At 41.3% G+C, this 20,230-nt stretch overlaps 1 protein-coding gene across 1 annotated transcript; it reads left to right on the top strand.

The window, feature by feature from the left end:
* LOC120108491 (receptor-like protein EIX1) lies at nucleotides 1-2,656 on the top strand. The gene is made up of 4 exons (XM_039122089.1): nucleotides 1-245; nucleotides 391-415; nucleotides 659-1,817; nucleotides 1,895-2,656. The coding sequence occupies exons 1-4, from the start codon at nucleotides 70-72 to the stop codon at nucleotides 2,611-2,613; spliced, it is 2,079 nt and encodes a 692-aa protein (XP_038978017.1). The 5' UTR covers nucleotides 1-69; the 3' UTR covers nucleotides 2,614-2,656.
* Nucleotides 2,657-20,230: the final 17,574 nt, after the last annotated feature.

Genomic DNA, 20,230 nt, shown 5'->3' with positions numbered 1-20,230 from the left:
CTACTTTTGTTGTTTGCTTTTCTGTGCTCTCAAGTGAGAAAACTCAATGGAGATTCAATCCCAGGCTGCATGCTGATTGAAAGGAATGCTCTTCTTGGGTTCAAAGCAGGCCTCAAAGATCCCACCAACAGGCTATCTTCTTGGGTCGGTGACGACTGCTGCACATGGGAAGGCGTCGCTTGTGACAACCGGACTGGCCATGTTGTCAAGCTTGACCTCCAAAACCCACACCCATTGCCACCAAGGTAGTAGCCTGGTGGTAAGGGGGCGATAATTCCGTCCAAGTTGCCCGAGTTCGAAACGCACGGGCGTCGATTAAATTAGGAGACCGGATGCCCCACGCTCGGCTGGCTTGTTGGCGGTTATGCTTTCCTTCCACTTGTACCAAAGTGGCACTGGGGTCACGTACCCACACGTGAGGCGGTGAACCCAGTGGGGTGAGCCCACGGGTCGGGGAAGGCACGCGAAACCTGCGACCTGTATCGAACATTCCCTAGTGGAAGGGGGGCTCAGTAATGAGGCTGCTACGCGGGTGGGCTGGTCCCTCCCCCTCCCCTCCTATAATTTTACCAAAAAAAAAAAAAACCCACACCCATTCTCACTCATTGACGATTTTCTACACCGATTCTCAGTCATTGACGGTTTTCGCTTTCCGCAGCACAAGGGGTCCTTGGAAGGTGAGTTGAGGCCTTCGTTACTTGGTCTGAAGCACCTGAATTATCTTGACCTGAGCATGAACAACTTTGGAGGACTTCGCATCCCAGAATTCCTGGGCTCATTCCGTCAGCTAAAATATCTTGACCTCTCCAGAGCTGGTTTGGGTGGACTGATCCCACCCCAGCTTGAGAATCTATCGAGCCTCCAATATCTTTATCTCCATAGTGATCTTGATCCTGTTCCTGAATTCATCATTGATAATGCCCTCTGGATTTCTCATCTTTCTTCTCTACGATATCTGAATATGATGGGTGTGAAATTCAGAGAAGGTGCTCACTGGCTGCAAGCACTAAACATGCTCCCTTCTATCGTTGAGGTACGCTTACAGTATTGTGACATCAACCCCATTCCGCTGTCTCTTGCACATGTGAATTTTACTTCACTTTCTGTTCTTGATCTTTCTGGTAATTTCATTAATTCGTCGATGATGCCTGGTTGGTTGTTCAACATAAGTAGCCTCGAGCACCTTGATCTCTGCTACAATTATATTCGGGGCATCATTCCGCCTGCAATTAAGAATCTAGCTTCGCTCAATTTCCTTGATTTATCCGGCAATCTATTTCTTGAAGGCAAAACCCCGGGTGCACTTGGGGGTCTGTGTAAGCTGCAGTATTTAGGATTGTCACAGATTAATATCAGCAAAAATTTGCATGAACTTGATGAAGTGTTTACGGGATGCATCAAGAACAACTTAAAGACTCTGCACATGCGGGGCACCCAGCTTAGCGGTTATTTGCCGGACTTGTTGGGGGACTTTAGAATGCTCAAATCTCTCGATTTGGGTGCCAACTCAATTTCAGGTTCTCTTCCAGCATCAATTGGAAGGCTTGCGGGACTTGCAGAGCTAGTTTCATTAGACCTTAGCTCGAACTCTTTGGAGGGTGTCATGTCTGAAGAACACTTTGCCAATTTCACCAAATTGAATTTTCTACGCTTGTCAGGTAACCAATTAATTCTGAATCTGACGTCAGATTGGATCCCCCCTTTTCAGCTTCAAGTGTTAGGTATTGATTCTTGCAAGTTGGGGCCACAATTTCCAGCATGGCTCCGGACGCAAGAAAACATTTCCTATCTAGATTTGTCTAGCAATGGAATTTCAAGCACTCTGCCAAATTGGTTTTTGAGTCATTTTCCCAGCATATATTTTACTTGGATATCTCCAACAATGGAATTTCAGGCACTCTACCAGATTGGTTTTGGAAGTCATTTTCCCAGGATATATTTTACTTGGATATCTCCAGCAATGGAATCGCAGGTAGTGTACCTGATCTAACAAGCTTAATCAACATTTATATGTTGAATTTAAGTTCTAACTACTTTGAGGGTCCTTTGCCAAATTTTAATTCTTCCATAATGATGTTGGTAGACCTATCAAACAATTCATTTTCAGGAGTGATTCATCCTGGTATTGGCAAAAGTATGCCTAATTTGGAATATCTCTCCCTTTCCATAAATAATTTAAGCGGTGAAATTCCCTCGTCTCTTTGTGTGCCCGACTTTGAGGTTCTTGATCTTTCAAAAAATCACTTGTTGGGTGAGCTTCCTGATTGCTGGAACAACTCTTTCGGTATCTTTGTCATGGATTTTTCAAGCAACAATCTATCTGGAAGCATTCCTCCGTCAATTTGTTCATTACCAAACCTCACTTCATTGCATTTGAGTAACAATAATCTATCAGGAGGACTCCCATTATCCTTGAAGAGTTGTGTGAATTTAGAAACTCTTGATCTTGGACATAATGGATTCATTGGTACAATACCTACTTGGATAGGAGAAAGTTTGTTGTCCTTGAAGATCCTTCGCTTACGATCAAACAAGCTTGTTGGAAATATTCCTCCTAATCTATCAAAACTAAGTGCTCTTCAAATCCTGGATCTTGCTAATAACAATTTATGAGGAACCATTCCTTCGAGCTTTGGAAACTTCACTGCCATGAAAGTGTTACGGGAGACTAATCAAACCATTTCACATTATCTTTATCACAACGAAAATTTGCAAGTGACCATGAAAGGAAGGGTCTTTGAGTATACCATAATCCTTTCACTTGTGATCGCTGTGGACCTTTCAGAAAATAACTTGTCTGGTAAAATACCAGAAGAACTGGCCAGCCTTGTTGGACTAGTGAGCTTAAACTTGTCTGGGAATCATTTGATAGGAAAGATCACAGAAAAAATCAGTGCTGTGGAGTGATTGATTAAAACCCCGTTTGATTTTGATGAGCTCAAAGCATTTGAGTATATCGTGTGATTACTAATGAATTCAATTGAGTGTTTCAGTGAAAATCCTGCTCAAGTGTTTCTAGACATGGTTTACAGTATTTTGGATAAGTTAAGAAGTCTGCTGAACCAATGTCTGAGACTCGAGTCGACTCCCGAGTTTCACGAGTCGACTCCAAGCGTATCAAGGTCACTGGCACGAGCTCGAGTCGACTCCTAATCAGTATGAGTCGACTCCGACTGAAAACAGACAGAAGGATAGAAGAGCAGTCTTTCAGATCTGAGATTCGAGTCGACTCCAGTGGAACGCGAGTCGACTCCCAGCGGTGCACAAAGAAAAAGTCAGAGAGTGTTTTATGGACTCTGAGATTCGAGTCGACTCCAGTGGAACGCGAGTCGACTCCCAGCGGTGCACAAAGAAAAAGTCAGAGAGTGTTTTATGGACTCTGAGATTCGAGTCGACTCCCGCATTACGCGAGTCGACTCCAAGATTGTGCGACCATCAACAGAGAAAACCATGTTACTGCCACTGAGATTCGAGTCGACTCCCAGACAGCTCGAGTCGACACCAAGACAAGCTTCACGTCAAAAGGCAGAAGACCAACTTTCGGAAACTGAGAGCCGAGTCGACTCCAAGGAAGTTCGAGTCGACTCCAAGACTGGATGAGCCAAAAGACAGAGAATCGGGAGTTCGGGCTCTGAGATTCGAGTCGACTCCCAGGACAGTCGAGTCGACTCGAGAGGGCAAAATTCAAATTTGTATCCACGGTCTACAGAGGAAAAGCCGACTCCAAAATTGCCAGGTCAGCGCCAGAAGTTGGCGAGTCGACTCCGGGCCAAGACGAGTCGACTCCCAGTCGTGACGGCAACTTTAATTCAAACTTGGAACAGTTGCCGAGTCGACTCCTGAAAAGCTTGAGTCGACTCCCGCTACAGCCGAGTCGACTCCTGATCGCGCGAGTCGACTCCAACCCACCAACGGTCACATTGTCAGGCTGCGCAGAGTGTGCAGAACGGCCAGAAAAAGTGGAGTAACGGCTAGTTTCCGTGGGGGTTGGCTTAAATAGCCACAGAAGACTGTAGCAAAATAGAGAACATACATTCCACTCCAAGCATTCAAGTCTTCAAGCTTTGCAAGTGCTCTTCAACGAGAAAAAGGGGAGATCAGCATTTACTGCGCCACCAACTTCTCCCCAGCATTCAAAGCTTCCTCCTCCTACATTCAAGTCGATCACTCATCCAAGAGGAGACCAGAGTCAAGAAGCCATTCCTCTACTTAAGCTTAAAAGCGTTTGAGGGCTTCTAAACTCATCCTTGAATATATTGTTTCATACCTGCTTTTGAGAAGCTTATTTTCTGTTTTCTTTCTACTACGTGTATTTACTTGGTTCAATCGGGGGATTGAATCAAGGGGATAAAGGTTAGTTGGTGAGCCAGTTTTAAAACCAACGTGTGAAAGGGTTTGATTGTGAGCCCGGGAAAACAATCGGGGTTGGTTCTAGTCGGTGAGCCTGGGAAAACCGACCGAGTTCGTTGTTAGCTCGTAAAACAACAAGTTTGGTTGTGAGCTTGCAAAACAACCGGCTGTAATCCAAGGGGGTTATAGTGTATTCCCAAGAGAAACTTGGGGAGTGGACGTAGGAGCAAGGGATAGCTCCGAACCACTATAAAACTTGTGTTTGTGATTGATTGTCTCTTCCTCTTCTCATTTCATATTGCTCACAGCACATAGTAATTAATTAAATAACTTGGCATAGTTTTTAATTAATCATCCATAACGTTTTAAATTATCCAAATTGTTTTAAAACCCAATTCACCCCCCCCTCTTGGGTTGTCTATCTGGGCAACAAGTGGTATCAGAGCCAAAAACTCTTCCACTCAAGAGTTAAAAGATCAAAATGACAACCCCATTTGGATCTTCTCACATTGAGGGTCAGTCCACCCAAAGACCCCCTTTCTTCAATGGATCCGACTACTCATACTGGAAGGCTAGGATGAAAATATTCATCCAAGCCCAAGACTATGAGATGTGGACCATTGTTGTAAATGGCCCATACATCCCATCCATATATATAGATGGTGTCAAGGTACCCAAACTAGAAACGGATTGGGATGAACATGACATGAGGAAGGCACAATTAAACTCTAAAGCAATGAATGTCTTCTATTGTGCCTTAGACCGTAATGAATTCAATAGGATTTCAACTTGTAATTCAGCAAAAGAAATTTGGGACAGACTTGAAGTGACCCATGAGGGCACGAATCAAGTCAAGGAATCCAAAATAAACATCTTGGTTCATAAATATGAACTATTTAAAATGGATTCAAATGAAACTATCACATCCATGTTCACTAGGTTTACTGATATTGTCAATGGCCTAAAAAGCCTTGGCAAGAACTATACTAACAGTGAGCTTGTCAGGAAAATCCTTCGATGTCTACCGAGGTTGTGGGAAGCTAAAGTGACAGCGATCCAAGAAGCTAAAGACTTGAACAAGCTTCCACTTGAGGAGCTCCTTGGATCCCTGATGACTCACGAACTCACCATGAAACAACACGAGGAAGAGTCTTCCCATAAGAAAAAGGTAATAGCTTTAAAATCTACTTCTTCTAACAAGGACTTATCTTGCAGCAGCAGCAGTGAAGAAGAAGAAGATGAGGAAGATGGTGGTGAGGCTCTTCTTGTGCGCAAATTCAAGAAATTCATCAACCACAAGAAGTCCTATCATCAAAGGAGAGGGCCCTCAAATTTCTACCGGAAGGACAAAGGTAAGGAAAGAGAAAACGAGGGGATTGGATGTTACGAGTGCAAGAAGCCGGGTCACATAAGAGCTGAATGCCCCTTACTGAAGAAGGGGAGTAAGTACAAGAAGAAGAAAGCTCTTGTCACTACACTATCCGACTCCGACTCATCATCCTCCTCTTCTGACGAGGAACAAGAAGAAAAGGCCAATTTCTGCTTCATGGCCAACGAAGACGAGGTAACTTCCGATACGCATCCTGATTTTTCTTTTGATGAACTTTATGATGCGTTCAATGAATTAATGATTGAGTATAAGAATATAAATGTTAAAAACAGAGAACTAAAAGTAACTAATCAAACTTATATTCATAAGCATGATTCATTAATTAAGGATAAAGATAATCTTACCAAAGAAAATCTAGAACTTAAGACAAGCAATCAACTTTTAATTAAGAAGACTAACACCTTAACTAAAGATAATGAAAAACTAACTAAGGAACTTTCAAACCATAAACAAGTCTTAAACAAGGATCTAACAAAAGAACTAAATGATTTAAAAACAGAAAATCAAACATTAACTAAAGAACTTAACAAATACAAACCCTTAGTTGAAAAATTTACATATAGTTCAGAAAAGTTAAACATGATACTAAATAGTCAACGTGCAGTATTTAATAAAGCAGGCTTAGGGTACAAACCAAGGAATAAGCAAAAACTTCTTAGTAATTTCTTTGTTAAAGCTGGGGAAACAAAAACTAAGAAAATCACCTGTTTCTGTTGTGGAAATATAGGACATAAAGCAAATACATGTGACTATAGGAAAAGGAAAACTAAAAGAAAAATTAAAAGGGTATGGGTTCCAAAAGGAACCAACTTGACTAACCATGAAGGACCCAAGAAAACTTGGGTACCTAAGATGACATGATTTGCTTGTGTAGGAGTGTCTTGCAGCCAAGGTCAACAAAAATTGCTGGTATTTGGATAGTGGCTGCTCAAGGCACATGACGGGTGATAAAGACCAATTTTTCACCCTTGAAGCTAAGAAGGGAGGTGTTGTGACGTTTGGAGACAACAACCAAGGTCACATCATTGGCATTGGTAAAGTTCAAATCACCCCTTCTACTTTTATAGATAATGTTAGATATGTTGATGGTCTTAAACATAACTTGTTAAGCATTAGTCAATTATGTGATAAAGGATATGATGTTATGTTTAAACCATCACTATGTATTATAACAAATCCTAATGATAATAGTTTGGTCTTTAAAGGGATTAGACGTGGAAATGTATATGTTGTAGACCTAGAAGATCTTGCAAAACATAACCAATGTCTAGTTGTAAATGAAACCAAAGAAAATGATGCTAGTTGGTTATGGCACCGTAAGTTAGGTCATGCAAGCATGGACACAATAACTAAACTAGTTAAAAGAGACTCCGTGATAGGTTTGCCAAAATTAAAATTTGAAAAGAACAAAATCTGTGAAGCATGTCAATTTGGCAAACAATCTAGGAATTCTTTTAAATCCATAAAATGTGTCTCTACCTCTAGGCCTCTAGAATTATTACATATGGACTTATTTGGTCCTACTAGAACAACAAGCCTAGGTGGAAATAAATATGGTCTAGTTATAGTAGATGATTACTCTAGGTACACATGGGTCATGTTTCTAGCGCATAAGGATCAAGCATTTTCTATGTTTAAGAAGTTCCACAAGGAAGTAACAAATGCTAGAGAATCCTCAGTTATAGCTATTAGAAGTGACCATGGTACCGAATTCGAAAATCAATTATTTGATGAATTTTGTAGCAAAAAGGGGATAACCCATAATTTCTCAGCACCTAGGACACCACAGCAAAATGGAGTTGTTGAAAGGAAAAATAGAACACTAGAGGAAATGGCTAGAACGATGTTATGTGAAAGTAACCTCCCTAAGTATTTTTGGGGAGAAGCCATTAATACTTCTTGCCATATATTAAATAGAGTTCTATTAAGACCCATCATAAAGAAAACACCATATGAACTGTGGAAAAACAGAAAACCAAAGGTTAACTATTTTCATGTTTTTGGATGTAGGTGTTTTGTACATAATAATGGGAAAGATAATCTAGGGAAATTTGACCCTAAATCTGATGAAGGAATATTCCTAGGTTATTCTACAACTAGTAAAGCCTATAGAATCTTTAATAAAAGAACTCTAGTTATAGAAGAATCCATACATGTTGTTTTTGATGACTCTAGTGACATCTCATCTAGTAAGAAGGTTAATTTTGATGATGATATTGAAATACTTGAAGAAAAGATAGATGAGATGGGATTACGAGATGATAATCAAAAGTTGATTGAAGGAGAATCATCAAACCAAGAGCCTATAGTGGATCATGGGCTAACTAAAGCTTGGAGGTATGCTCACGGGCATCCTAAGGAACTAATTCTAGATGATCCATCACAACCGGTTAGGACTAGAGCATCCCTTAGGAATATGAATAATCATCTAGCCTTTGTTTCACACTTTGAGCCCAAACATATAGAAGAAGCCGAAAATGATGTAAATTGGATAAATGCAATGCAAGAAGAACTAAACCAATTTACTAGAAACAAAGTGTGGGATCTAGTAGAGAGACCTTCTGAATATCCAATTATTGGTACAAAATGGATATATAAAAATAAGCTAGATGAAAATGGAATTGTTATACGGAATAAGGCTAGACTAGTAGCAAAGGGTTATAATCAAGAAGAAGGTATAGACTTTGATGAAACCTTTGCTCCCGTAGCTAGACTTGAGGCTATTAGACTATTATTAGCATATGCATGCTCTAAAGATTTCAAACTATTTCAAATGGATGTAAAGAGTGCATTTTTAAATGGGTATATTAATGAGGAGGTGTATGTAGAACAACCTCCTGGTTTCGAAAATCATCAATACCCTAATCATGTGTATAAACTAAACAAAGCACTTTATGGGTTAAAACAAGCACCTAGAGCATGGTATGAGAGACTTAGTAAATTCCTATTAGAACATGAATTCTCTAGGGGAAATGTAGACACAACATTATTTCTGAAAAGACAAAATAAGGATATGTTGTTAGTACAGATTTATGTTGATGATATCATTTTCGGTGCCACTAACAATCGCCTCTGCGAAGAATTTGCTGATTTGATGCAGAGTGAGTTTGAAATGAGCATGATGGGAGAACTGAACTACTTCCTCGGGCTTCAAATCAAACAATCTGAAGAAGGCATCTTCATCAATCAAGCAAAATATATCAAGGAGATGCTCAAGAAGTTTGATATGGAGGGAAACAAATCAATCAGCACCCCCATGAGCTCATCATGTAAGTTAGACCAAGATGAATCAGGTAAATCCGTCGATCAAAAACTTTATAGAGGTATGATAGGTTCTTTACTGTATCTTACTGCAAGTAGACCTGATATTATGTTTAGTATGTGCATGTGTGCTAGATATCAGGCTAATCCTAAAGAATCACACCTAGCTGCAGTTAAAAGAATCTTTAAATACTTAATAGGAACTAAGAACATAGGACTGTGGTACTCTAAAGAATCTAGCCTAAACTTAATAGGGTACACAGATTCAGACTTCGCTGGATGTAAACTTGATAGAAAAAGTACCAGCGGGTCTTGTCAATTTCTAGGAGAAAACCTAATCTCATGGTTTAGCAAGAAACAAAACTCGGTTGCATTATCCACTGCAGAAGCTGAATATGTTGCAGCCGGGAGTTGTTGTGCTCAAATCTTATGGATTAAACAACAATTAGAAGATTATGGCATTAAACAAGATGAAATCCCCATTAATTGTGATAACACAAGTGCCATAAATCTAACTAAAAATCCAATTCAACACTCAAGAACTAAACACATTGAGATAAGACATCACTTCATAAGAGATCATGTATTGAATGGTGATGTGTCACTCCACTTTGTGTGTACTGATAATCAATTAGCAGATATTTTCACAAAACCCCTAAGTGAAGAGAGATTTAGTGTGCTTAGAAGGGGATTAGGAGTGATTGATCCATCCTAGTGGGAGTTACCACTAGATTAATTGATTTTAATGATGAGAATGAGGTTAAAAGAGAGTTTCTATTCAATGATCATCATATCAGTCCTTAATTAGGTGATTTTCCCTCATTTGGCGCGATTATAGCAAGAGTTTTAAGTGCGTGCCAAGGTTAGAGACGACTCGAGTAAGTTTCAGAGCCGGCTCCTAAGGGGGAGTCGACTCGCGCATTTGCGGGAGTCGACTCGCAAAGCTGGCAGCAAAAGGGGAGTCGACTCGCGCATATTCTGGAGTCGACTCGAGGTCGAGTCGACTCGCGACTCAGGGGAGTCGACTCGCAGTCGGGATCCGACTTTTTAACCCTAGGTTTGTCGTTTCGCAAATACTTTTCCTCAAGCCGCCACTGTTCACAAAGCCCTAGAGCCGACTCCTAGGTCATCCCCGATCGTCTCCAAGCCTTTTTCCCGTCGATTCTTCGCCGGACATTGAGTTTCCATCCGTTCCTAGGTCATTTCCGGTCCGTCCCGAGCTTCCTCTGTCCGTCCTTCATCGTCCTCAAGGTATTTTTATTCCCGTTTAGGTCAAGATGCCTCGTAAGGCCGTCGTTAGGAAGAGGTCCCGTCCCGCGGCCGTTCCCGAGCGGCGCTCCAAGGCGCGGCATGATCCCGCGAGGCAACCACCTCCGGATCGTTCCCCGCCTAGGGAGGTTCATGTTAGGCCATTGGCCGGGAAGGCCGTCTCCACCGGGAGGTATGTCGATTTTGACTTCCTCTCCCGGGAAGGGTTCACCATAGGCGATAGGCTTAGAGCCCAGGGTCTAGAGTACTTCCTCGCCTTGGACCTTCCCACCTATCCTGGCCTAGTTCAAGAGTTCTATAGTACCGTCCATCGGGGAGATGGAGGTATTGAGGGCACGGTATTAGGTGTCCCATTACGTGTCACGGAGGATCTCGTTGCCCATATCCTCCACCTTCCACTGGTAGGGGTAGCTCCTGCACATCCTGAGGATAGATTTGAGGCCCTTACAATCGTCTTAGGGCAGCCACCTCAGTCCCCCCTAGATGAGGTATCTGCTAGCTCACTTCCTATTGAAGTGAGAATCCTCTTGAGCATTCTATCCAGGTCCATCTTCCCTAAGACAGGAAGATTTGATTTTGTGAATGAGAGGGACCTAGCTATTATGTCTTACATTCTTCAGGACACCCCGGTCAACTTCCCCAAGCTGATTTATAGGTATATGTGCGAGCCTTTAGATAGACCTAGGCTCTCCCTCCCATACGGGATGGTATTCACTCTCCTGTTTAGGCAGTACGAAATTTCCATTCCTGAGAGGGAACCCTCTCGTGCCTTGCGATGGACTGATCGCTTGGGTACGGGGACCATGCACAGGATGGAATTTCGGAAGAAAGACGGGATCTGGGTTAGGAAGTCCACTCTCACTGCTCAGACCACCAGACCATCACCCAGTCCTGAGCCAGACTCTGATTACCCAGACTCTCCACATCATCCAGACCTTCCATCCACTCCTCCTGCTCCTACCACCTCTGCCGGACCTTCCTCCTCAGCTCCACCATCTATGGAGGTCCGTATTGATCCAGAGCAGCTCCGAGAGCTGCGGCAGGAGATCGTCCGAGATTTGAGGGACGAGCTGCTCCGGGAGCTCCGAGGTTCCGTGCCAGCTGCCACTCCTGCACCCACTCCATCCTCCGCATTGGTGCCATCCTTGACAGCCGTGACAGACATGACGGCTAAAGTGCGGGAAGAGATATATAATATCAGGGATTTGATGCAGGCCCAGTTCCGCAACATGAGGGAGATCAAGAGCACCACTCGACAGTTTCGAGAGGAGATAGGCCGTGACATGCACACCACTACCGAGGGGGCCGAGCGCTTGTCGAATGTGATTGTCGGCAAGCTGGACGCACTTCAGACCTCAGTGACTGGGCTTCAGACGTCGGTGACTGAGCTCTCCACTATGCACAGCAGAGCCACCTCGTCTATCATCACACAGCTTAGCCATGTCACAGAGGCAGTCGCCCTCCTCATGGAGCGGAGCAGATTGGGAGGAGGAGCCACATCCTCCAGAGGAGGAGACGCATCCTCGAGAGGAGGAGCTACATCCTCGAGAGGGGGAGCTACATCCTCGAGGAGGACATAGATGATTTTGAGTTGTGTTTTATCTTCTTTTGTATTGTTTTTGCCTTACTTATAGTATGCTCAAATGTATTCACCTTCATATCAATACAATGAGTAGACATCTTATCTTTATTTCTGTGCCAATTGACTGTGCCATTTGATGTTTGATTGTGCCATTTGTGCCATTGATTGTGTGTGTGATTACCTCCTTTTTGATATGATGACAAAAAGGGGGAGAAATATGTATAAAATATGTAATAAGGGGAGAAATATGGTTAAAATATGTAAAAGAACTCTTAAAAACACACACAAATTTGTTCTAAGTGGATTCGGTACCTCGAGGCTCATTATCTCTCTTTTGGGGCTCCTAATGGAGTAATCTCCAGAATCTATTCAAGGGATATTCGGAGATTAGCTTAATCGTACTCAAGAACAAATTGACAGATTTTCCCTCTAAAAACAAAAAATTCAGTTCAAAAATTTCAAAGCATTAAAAGGAAATTCAGAAAACTAAAACTAGTTGAATGCATATGTTGAGGGGGAGAATCTGAATTTTAATCAAGATAAATCATTGATAACATATAAGCCAAACAATTGATTGCATAATATGGAGGCTTATATAATTCCAAATGAAAGGGGGAGCTTTAACTCCGAAATTTAAATGTTTCACACCTTTCAAACTTGGATAAATTAAATTTTCAGACATTTGAATTCACTTATGAATTTTATTTCATTATTTATTGAGCAATTCATTTTACGTATACTCAAAGTTTTGTCATCATCAAAAAGGGGGAGATTGTGGAGTGATTGATTAAAACCCCGTTTGATTTTGATGAGCTCAAAGCATTTGAGTATATCGTGTGATTACTAATGAATTCAATTGAGTGTTTCAGTGAAAATCCTGCTCAAGTGTTTCTAGACATGGTTTACAGTATTTTGGATAAGTTAAGAAGTCTGCTGAACCAATGTCTGAGACTCGAGTCGACTCCCGAGTTTCACGAGTCGACTCCAAGCGTATCAAGGTCACTGGCACGAGCTCGAGTCGACTCCTAATCAGTATGAGTCGACTCCGACTGAAAACAGACAGAAGGATAGAAGAGCAGTCTTTCAGATCTGAGATTCGAGTCGACTCCAGTGGAACGCGAGTCGACTCCCAGCGGTGCACAAAGAAAAAGTCAGAGAGTGTTTTATGGACTCTGAGATTCGAGTCGACTCCAGTGGAACGCGAGTCGACTCCCAGCGGTGCACAAAGAAAAAGTCAGAGAGTGTTTTATGGACTCTGAGATTCGAGTCGACTCCCGCATTACGCGAGTCGACTCCAAGATTGTGCGACCATCAACAGAGAAAACCATGTTACTGCCACTGAGATTCGAGTCGACTCCCAGACAGCTCGAGTCGACACCAAGACAAGCTTCACGTCAAAAGGCAGAAGACCAACTTTCGGAAACTGAGAGCCGAGTCGACTCCAAGGAAGTTCGAGTCGACTCCAAGACTGGATGAGCCAAAAGACAGAGAATCGGGAGTTCGGGCTCTGAGATTCGAGTCGACTCCCAGGACAGTCGAGTCGACTCGAGAGGGCAAAATTCAAATTTGTATCCACGGTCTACAGAGGAAAAGCCGACTCCAAAATTGCCAGGTCAGCGCCAGAAGTTGGCGAGTCGACTCCGGGCCAAGACGAGTCGACTCCCAGTCGTGACGGCAACTTTAATTCAAACTTGGAACAGTTGCCGAGTCGACTCCTGAAAAGCTTGAGTCGACTCCCGCTACAGCCGAGTCGACTCCTGATCGCGCGAGTCGACTCCAACCCACCAACGGTCACATTGTCAGGCTGCGCAGAGTGTGCAGAACGGCCAGAAAAAGTGGAGTAACGGCTAGTTTCCGTGGGGGTTGGCTTAAATAGCCACAGAAGACTGTAGCAAAATAGAGAACATACATTCCACTCCAAGCATTCAAGTCTTCAAGCTTTGCAAGTGCTCTTCAACGAGAAAAAGGGGAGATCAGCATTTACTGCGCCACCAACTTCTCCCCAGCATTCAAAGCTTCCTCCTCCTACATTCAAGTCGATCACTCATCCAAGAGGAGACCAGAGTCAAGAAGCCATTCCTCTACTTAAGCTTAAAAGCGTTTGAGGGCTTCTAAACTCATCCTTGAATATATTGTTTCATACCTGCTTTTGAGAAGCTTATTTTCTGTTTTCTTTCTACTACGTGTATTTACTTGGTTCAATCGGGGGATTGAATCAAGGGGATAAAGGTTAGTTGGTGAGCCAGTTTTAAAACCAACGTGTGAAAGGGTTTGATTGTGAGCCCGGGAAAACAATCGGGGTTGGTTCTAGTCGGTGAGCCTGGGAAAACCGACCGAGTTCGTTGTTAGCTCGTAAAACAACAAGTTTGGTTGTGAGCTTGCAAAACAACCGGCTGTAATCCAAGGGGGTTATAGTGTATTCCCAAGAGAAACTTGGGGAGTGGACGTAGGAGCAAGGGATAGCTCCGAACCACTATAAAACTTGTGTTTGTGATTGATTGTCTCTTCCTCTTCTCATTTCATATTGCTCACAGCACATAGTAATTAATTAAATAACTTGGCATAGTTTTTAATTAATCATCCATAACGTTTTAAATTATCCAAATTGTTTTAAAACCCAATTCACCCCCCCTCTTGGGTTGTCTATCTGGGCAACAAGTGCATTGCAACATTTGGAGTCACTTGACTTATCAAGAAACAACCTTTATAGTGGAATTCCTTCAAGCATGATTGCGCTAACTTTTTTGAGTTACTTGAACTTATCATATAACAACTTGTCAGGAAGAGTTCCATCAGGTAATCAGTTTCAGGCCTTCATCGACCCATCTATCTATGCTGGTAATCCTGGTCTTTGCGGATTCCCATTAGCTCAAAAGTGCAAAGATGACGAGACAAATCAAGGTCCAAATGTTGTTGGAGGGGATGAAGAAGGATCTGAAATCGAGTGGTTGTATATGAGCATGGGGCTAGGATTTGCAGTCGGTTTATAGGCCATTTTTGGTCCATTATTATTCAACAGAAAATGGAGAGAAGCCTATTTTCGACTTATAGATCAAGTTTATGATATGGTTTACGTGGCCCTGGCAGTGACTTTCAATAGGTTTAAAGAGCACAATGCTGCAACATGATTGTTTATGATATGGTCTACGTAAACTTTTTTTCTTTTTTCGATTTTTTTAAAGTGTTTGTAAAAATGTTCAAAATGAATTATCTGTACTCAAACTCTAGTTTCACACATGGAACCCTGTACCTGTACTACTCTAATAAAATAACAAAGTTCAAACTAACACACTAACTTAATCAAGAGAGAATTGCTAATTACGGTTTGAGGGTCAAGTCTTATGTCATGCTTAAATTATTTGAGCTTAGAGGACTAAACTCATGTGAATGTGCTCTGCAGATCAAGCATGAACTTATTTGAATTTGAAATGGTTTGAGCTCGGAAGATTGCACTCAGGCGCAGGAGACTACACATAATTTACTTAGTTAGCAAATTAAGGAATTAGAACTTTTTTTATCCTTGATATGTTATAAAGTTGGCTCTATCTCAAAGCTTTGCTTGATCTATGAGCTCACAAGTTTTACATCTGTTACACTATGTGAGTTGTCACCTATGATAGGTAATCTTCCAAAAAAGAAAATAAAACAGATAGGTTATCTCATTGATTTGCCATCTTGAATGAAGCAACTTTTGAAAATTTCTCTTTTCTTTGTCCATTATTGTAGAATAAATCAAGTAGTATAAAATTATCCCATTGAGATTTTTGGGAACAACCTTTTGAGGTTAAACAAATCTCATAGCTTTCAGCATCAATATTCTCATTATGAATTTATTGCTTTAAGAATAAAATTTGGTGCTAATGCAACCTTAAAATTGTAGCTAAGAAACATGCCAAAAGAGAGACAACTCCATGTTCATAGTAGCATGGGAGAAGCTGATCAGGTGTGTCTCCTAGTGTTTCTCTAGCAGTTTCAATACCACAACAAAGTAGGTAGATTTTTCTGTCAAGATGAAAAAAATCTGGGAGGCTCGATTATAACTAACTTTTGATTTGTTGAGAATCCAGGTATGAAAAAATAATTCCACAACGGACCGTAAAAAAAAAAAAAAAAAAAAAAAAAAAAAAAAAAAAAAAAAAAAAAAAAAACTGAAGGGGTTAATATCTTAGTTGGCCAAAAATTCAACAACTTTTGGGTCAACTAGAGTTCTACAGTCAAGTCCACTCCCTTGGGCAATTGCCTCCCCACGAACACCTAGCTCCTTGATGAAAATAATGCTAGAAAAAAAAGAAATTTTCCTACCCTTACCAAGGGAGAGTTTGGGAATTCTTGAGCAGCGCCCTAAAACATCATCCCAATCTCACCGGCTTCTTTCTCCCACCTAGAGCCAAGGCAATATAATCAATAAAAAGGATATTAGCTGAATTTTTATTTTGGTCTGATAACATACACATCTAAAAAAAAAGTAAAGAAAAGAAAAGAAACTTACGGTTCACATTAAGGTGGATGAAAAAAAAATGCAACTACTAATGTTTTTTAAAATATGGAAACTTCTTTGGCAATAAAATTGTTTTAAATGATCTAATAACAAAAAAAAAAAACAAAGTTAAGCAGCAAACTTTAATTATGTTTTCTTAAGAAAAAACTTGATCTTTACATTATAGGGGAAAAATTAAAAATCTTCTTGTAACAATCTAGGATCTCACTCAAAAAAAGATTAGTTGGAAGGTCTTATTTGGATTCCTTAGTCCTATACATGTATCTAAGATCTACCCACTGTATAGCCGATGTGCAACTACATACACAACTGCATGGATCCTCACAAAGTCCCTCGTTTGAGCCCCAATATCTTTGCTTGGCTAAGGGTCTATATATATCTTTTTAAATCTAATCACAAATATTTCAAATCCAGTGATGAACATTACGATCAGTTTGTGGTCAATCCAAACGGGCCCATGCTGCAATATTCTCTTAGTCTATGTGAGCCATGAGCTAGGTTTGGTCTAATACCATTCGTAATAGCTCAGTACCATACTCAAAAAGGCTAACCAAAAGATGTTATTTGGATTCCTTAACCCAATATAAGTACCCAAAATCTACCCAATGCATAGTCTACGTAGAATTAAACATACACTTGCACATCTTCTAACACCTCCAAACTTCTAATATATAACTTTCTATTCGATATATACTTTTGGTAATGAGAGGTTTGTATGCTTCGCATCATCACATAGTTGGCGAGAAGATAAAATGCTTGTGTTTCTGAATAAACAAAATCTAAGCATCTATCTAAAATTATTAGCCTTAACCAACAGAAACAAGATACTATGTTCTACCAAAGGAAAATCTTCAATTTTCTCAAAGAATGTAAATTTAGAAAAAAAAATCTAATAATTTTTAAATCTATGATGCAAGTAATACTAAAAATAGTTTGGCGCTGGATCCAACCCTCCTAATTCCATGTACACTTGCAATTCCCATCTCTAGATCTCCGTGTCATCCTCTACTTTAAAGCAATCATGGAACCCTAAATGACTTTTTTTTCCCTTTATTCTCTCTCTGCCTCTCTGTGTGCGTGTATGTGTTGAGAGAAGCCATAACTGGCCTATGGGACCAAATTCCTTCAAATATATGGATTTGGTGCTCCGAAACTTCTTAATCTTTAATTCCTTATGAAGGATAGAGCGTGGCACTCAATGTTTAAACCTTCTAGTGGGATCACGTTGCAAAGATACTGATGTTGGTTATGTCCCACAAACCTTTGTTCAATAGTATTATATGTACTTCGGCATGTTATTTGCAGGTATACTAATGGTTTCTTGAGACAGGAATGTCTCAAAAGAAAAATGATATGATATCTGCACTCTTAGCACAGGAGTTAGATTTGAATCTGACCGCTTACAAGACCGTGATGTTAGAATAGTCAGATGAACTGAGGAAAAGTGATGGACCGACTACGATGGCAGGGGCATGTGCAACAAAAGTCTGATGATTTGCTTGTCAAGAAGGATGTCATCAGAGCCGCTGGCCCCAAAGAAGGCCCCCCGCTGCCGCCGCGCCGCGTCGCTGCCCAAAGAAGACCCCGCTGCCGCCACAGCGCGCTGCGTCGCTGCCCAAAGAAGACCCCGCTGCTGCGCTGCACCGTAGTTTTCACAGCAGTGGCACTGTGGTAGTAGCTACTAACCTACCGCCTGACGCCTAGCTGCCTACGACAATGGACAGTCGACAAGACAAGCAACGGACGACTCCTTCCCCCCTTCTCGTAGAGCCAACGGCTCCCTCGACAACATGACTGAGGGTGAGTTTTCTGCAGCGACGCCGTCCCAATCCGGCAATCCCATCGCCATTCGCCCATCGTCCCTTTCTTTAAAATCCTCATGGTCCTCCACTCCTCCTCATTCCTCAATCCTCATCGTCCTCCTCAGCTCCTCTTCTGCAGCTCTGCTTCACCGACCACCCTCTTTTGTCTTCGTCTTCGTGGTGACCAACAAGGGCCGAAGGGTGCCGCCACGCCGGCGAGCCGGCGAGGTCGTCTCCTCTGTCTCCCGCCGTCCCGTGACCTCCTTGCCTCTCTCCCGTCCCCTGAGGCCTAAGTCCCTGACTCCCATCTTCTTCACGTCAGCCCGCTGCACTTGTAAGTCTCTCTCTCTAGATGGACAAGAAAGATGTTTGAGAAAATGCCTATGAAAATTTGTGTGCCTAATTCCGTAGTTTATTTGTCTTGGCATCAGATGTCTATTGGTTGAGCCGTTGAGGTCAATCCAGTCCATTTACAGCAGTAGTTCGGTCATGCGCCGTGAAGTTGATAATCACACTTACATTCTGCATTCATTTGAGTGGCATTACCTTTTGCAAGTTCCTGCCGATCTTGAAATCATACTGCTTCCCTGGTTCCCCCTCCCTCATAGGAACTCACTGAAACATTTGTCCAGCCTTGCTTGAAATTGGTGCTTCCTTGCTTCTAATGTACTTATTGATTTGATATACAAGCAGCCTTCCTTATCTTTTCTGGGTGAATGTTGGATAGGATGATTCTTTCAATTTTATTTTTTTATATCTTGCATTGTGCCATTGTCCCTGTGTTGGTGCTCTTAGCGTTAGAAGTAGAGCTCAATTCTCAAGTTTCTTTCTCCCGCCTTGTCAACAAGTAGAAGTTGAACATCCTTTTTCTATCTTTTTTTATTGGAGTTTAGAGATTTATTGTCTCTCAAGGGGCAAAAATTACTTTCATCCACTAAACATAAGACTGTTTGAGTTTACCCAATATTTTCCTGTATATCTTTCCTTTGGAGATAGCATCTCAATTTCTTCCGCACCCCCCCCCCCCCCCCCCCCCCCCCCCAAAAAAAAAAAGTCTATTGTAGAATTTTTTTAGTATTGAAACACTACTGTTTAAATATGAAAATCACTTATTTTACCTCATTGATTTGATAGTTTTAGATCCAGTTTCAACTATTTTAATATATCTGATGGCATCATGCTTAAAGAATTAAACTTTATACTTTTTGAAAACAGAATGTTTGAATAGCCCCATTAGTTTGTTTTACCTGAAAATTCGAAAACAGCACAGGTTTTGGATTGGTTCTAGCTGAAATTTTGACATTTTGCTCTCAGTTTCCGTGCCATGGGGAGAAGTCACAAAGTATCATAACAAATTTCTCCTACTATGGTTTACTAATTGGCACATTAAATTTTTTTGTTATCCTTATCTTTCTATATAAACTTATAGATTAATTAGTTTCATCTTACCGTTTTTGAATAGTTTGCATCCTGAGTGTTCTTGAATCTCGACTGTTTTTAAAGTATTTTACACTTATTAAAGGCCTCTCCCAGTGAGTTCGTCTTAGGCCCCCAAATATATTGAGCCGCCCCTGGATGTCATGATTTGTTTTTAAGGGTTAGCAAGTAGCGGGAGAGTGTAAAATAGCCTAGATGCAAGTTCTTGGAAGGATTTGGAAAATGCTTGAGGTGACACTAATTGCAACCTTAATAAAAATGCTGAGTGAAAATGGATTCACAAAACCAAACAAAAATAATTGGCAGAAGATCACTAGTAAGTTTAGTTATTCCAATTGCATTCCAGAGGTGTTTAGGGATCTTCATGTATAGAGCTCTAAAGTTAGATTTAAAATTCAAATAGTTATCTTGGAGTAGGAGGTAGTCTTTGTTCTGTAGTGTTTAGCCTTTCCTAAAGCTTGACCCCACAATAAGCAACCTCGTCAATGCAAAAGTCCCTCCCTAGACCCCACAATAGAGGGAGCCTCGTGCATTGAGACACCTTTTTTTTTTTTTTTCCCTAGAAGTGATAAAGTTGATGAAAGTATGTTGGAAATCCTACGAAGTTACTCAAAGAAATACATTAATGTGGTTCAAGGGGT

This window comes from Phoenix dactylifera, unplaced genomic scaffold, assembly GCF_009389715.1.
Source record: "Phoenix dactylifera cultivar Barhee BC4 unplaced genomic scaffold, palm_55x_up_171113_PBpolish2nd_filt_p 001360F, whole genome shotgun sequence".
NCBI lineage: Eukaryota > Viridiplantae > Streptophyta > Magnoliopsida > Arecales > Arecaceae > Phoenix > Phoenix dactylifera.
This window is presented reverse-complemented; position numbering and strand designations above follow the sequence as displayed.

What these genes read in the sequence shown, in the direction of transcription:
- LOC120108491 (XM_039122089.1), top strand. Translation starts at nt 70, where the DNA reads ATGCTGATTGAAAGGAATGCTCTTCTTGGGTTCAAAGCAGGCCTCAAA. An exon ending in CCACACCCATTGCCACCAAG is followed by an intron (nt 246 to 390) that starts GTAGTAGCCTGG and finishes CTTGTACCAAAG; the next exon opens with TGGCACTGGGGTCACGTACC. An exon ending in GTCTAGCAATGGAATTTCAA is followed by an intron (nt 1,818 to 1,894) that starts GCACTCTGCCAA and finishes ATGGAATTTCAG; the next exon opens with GCACTCTACCAGATTGGTTT.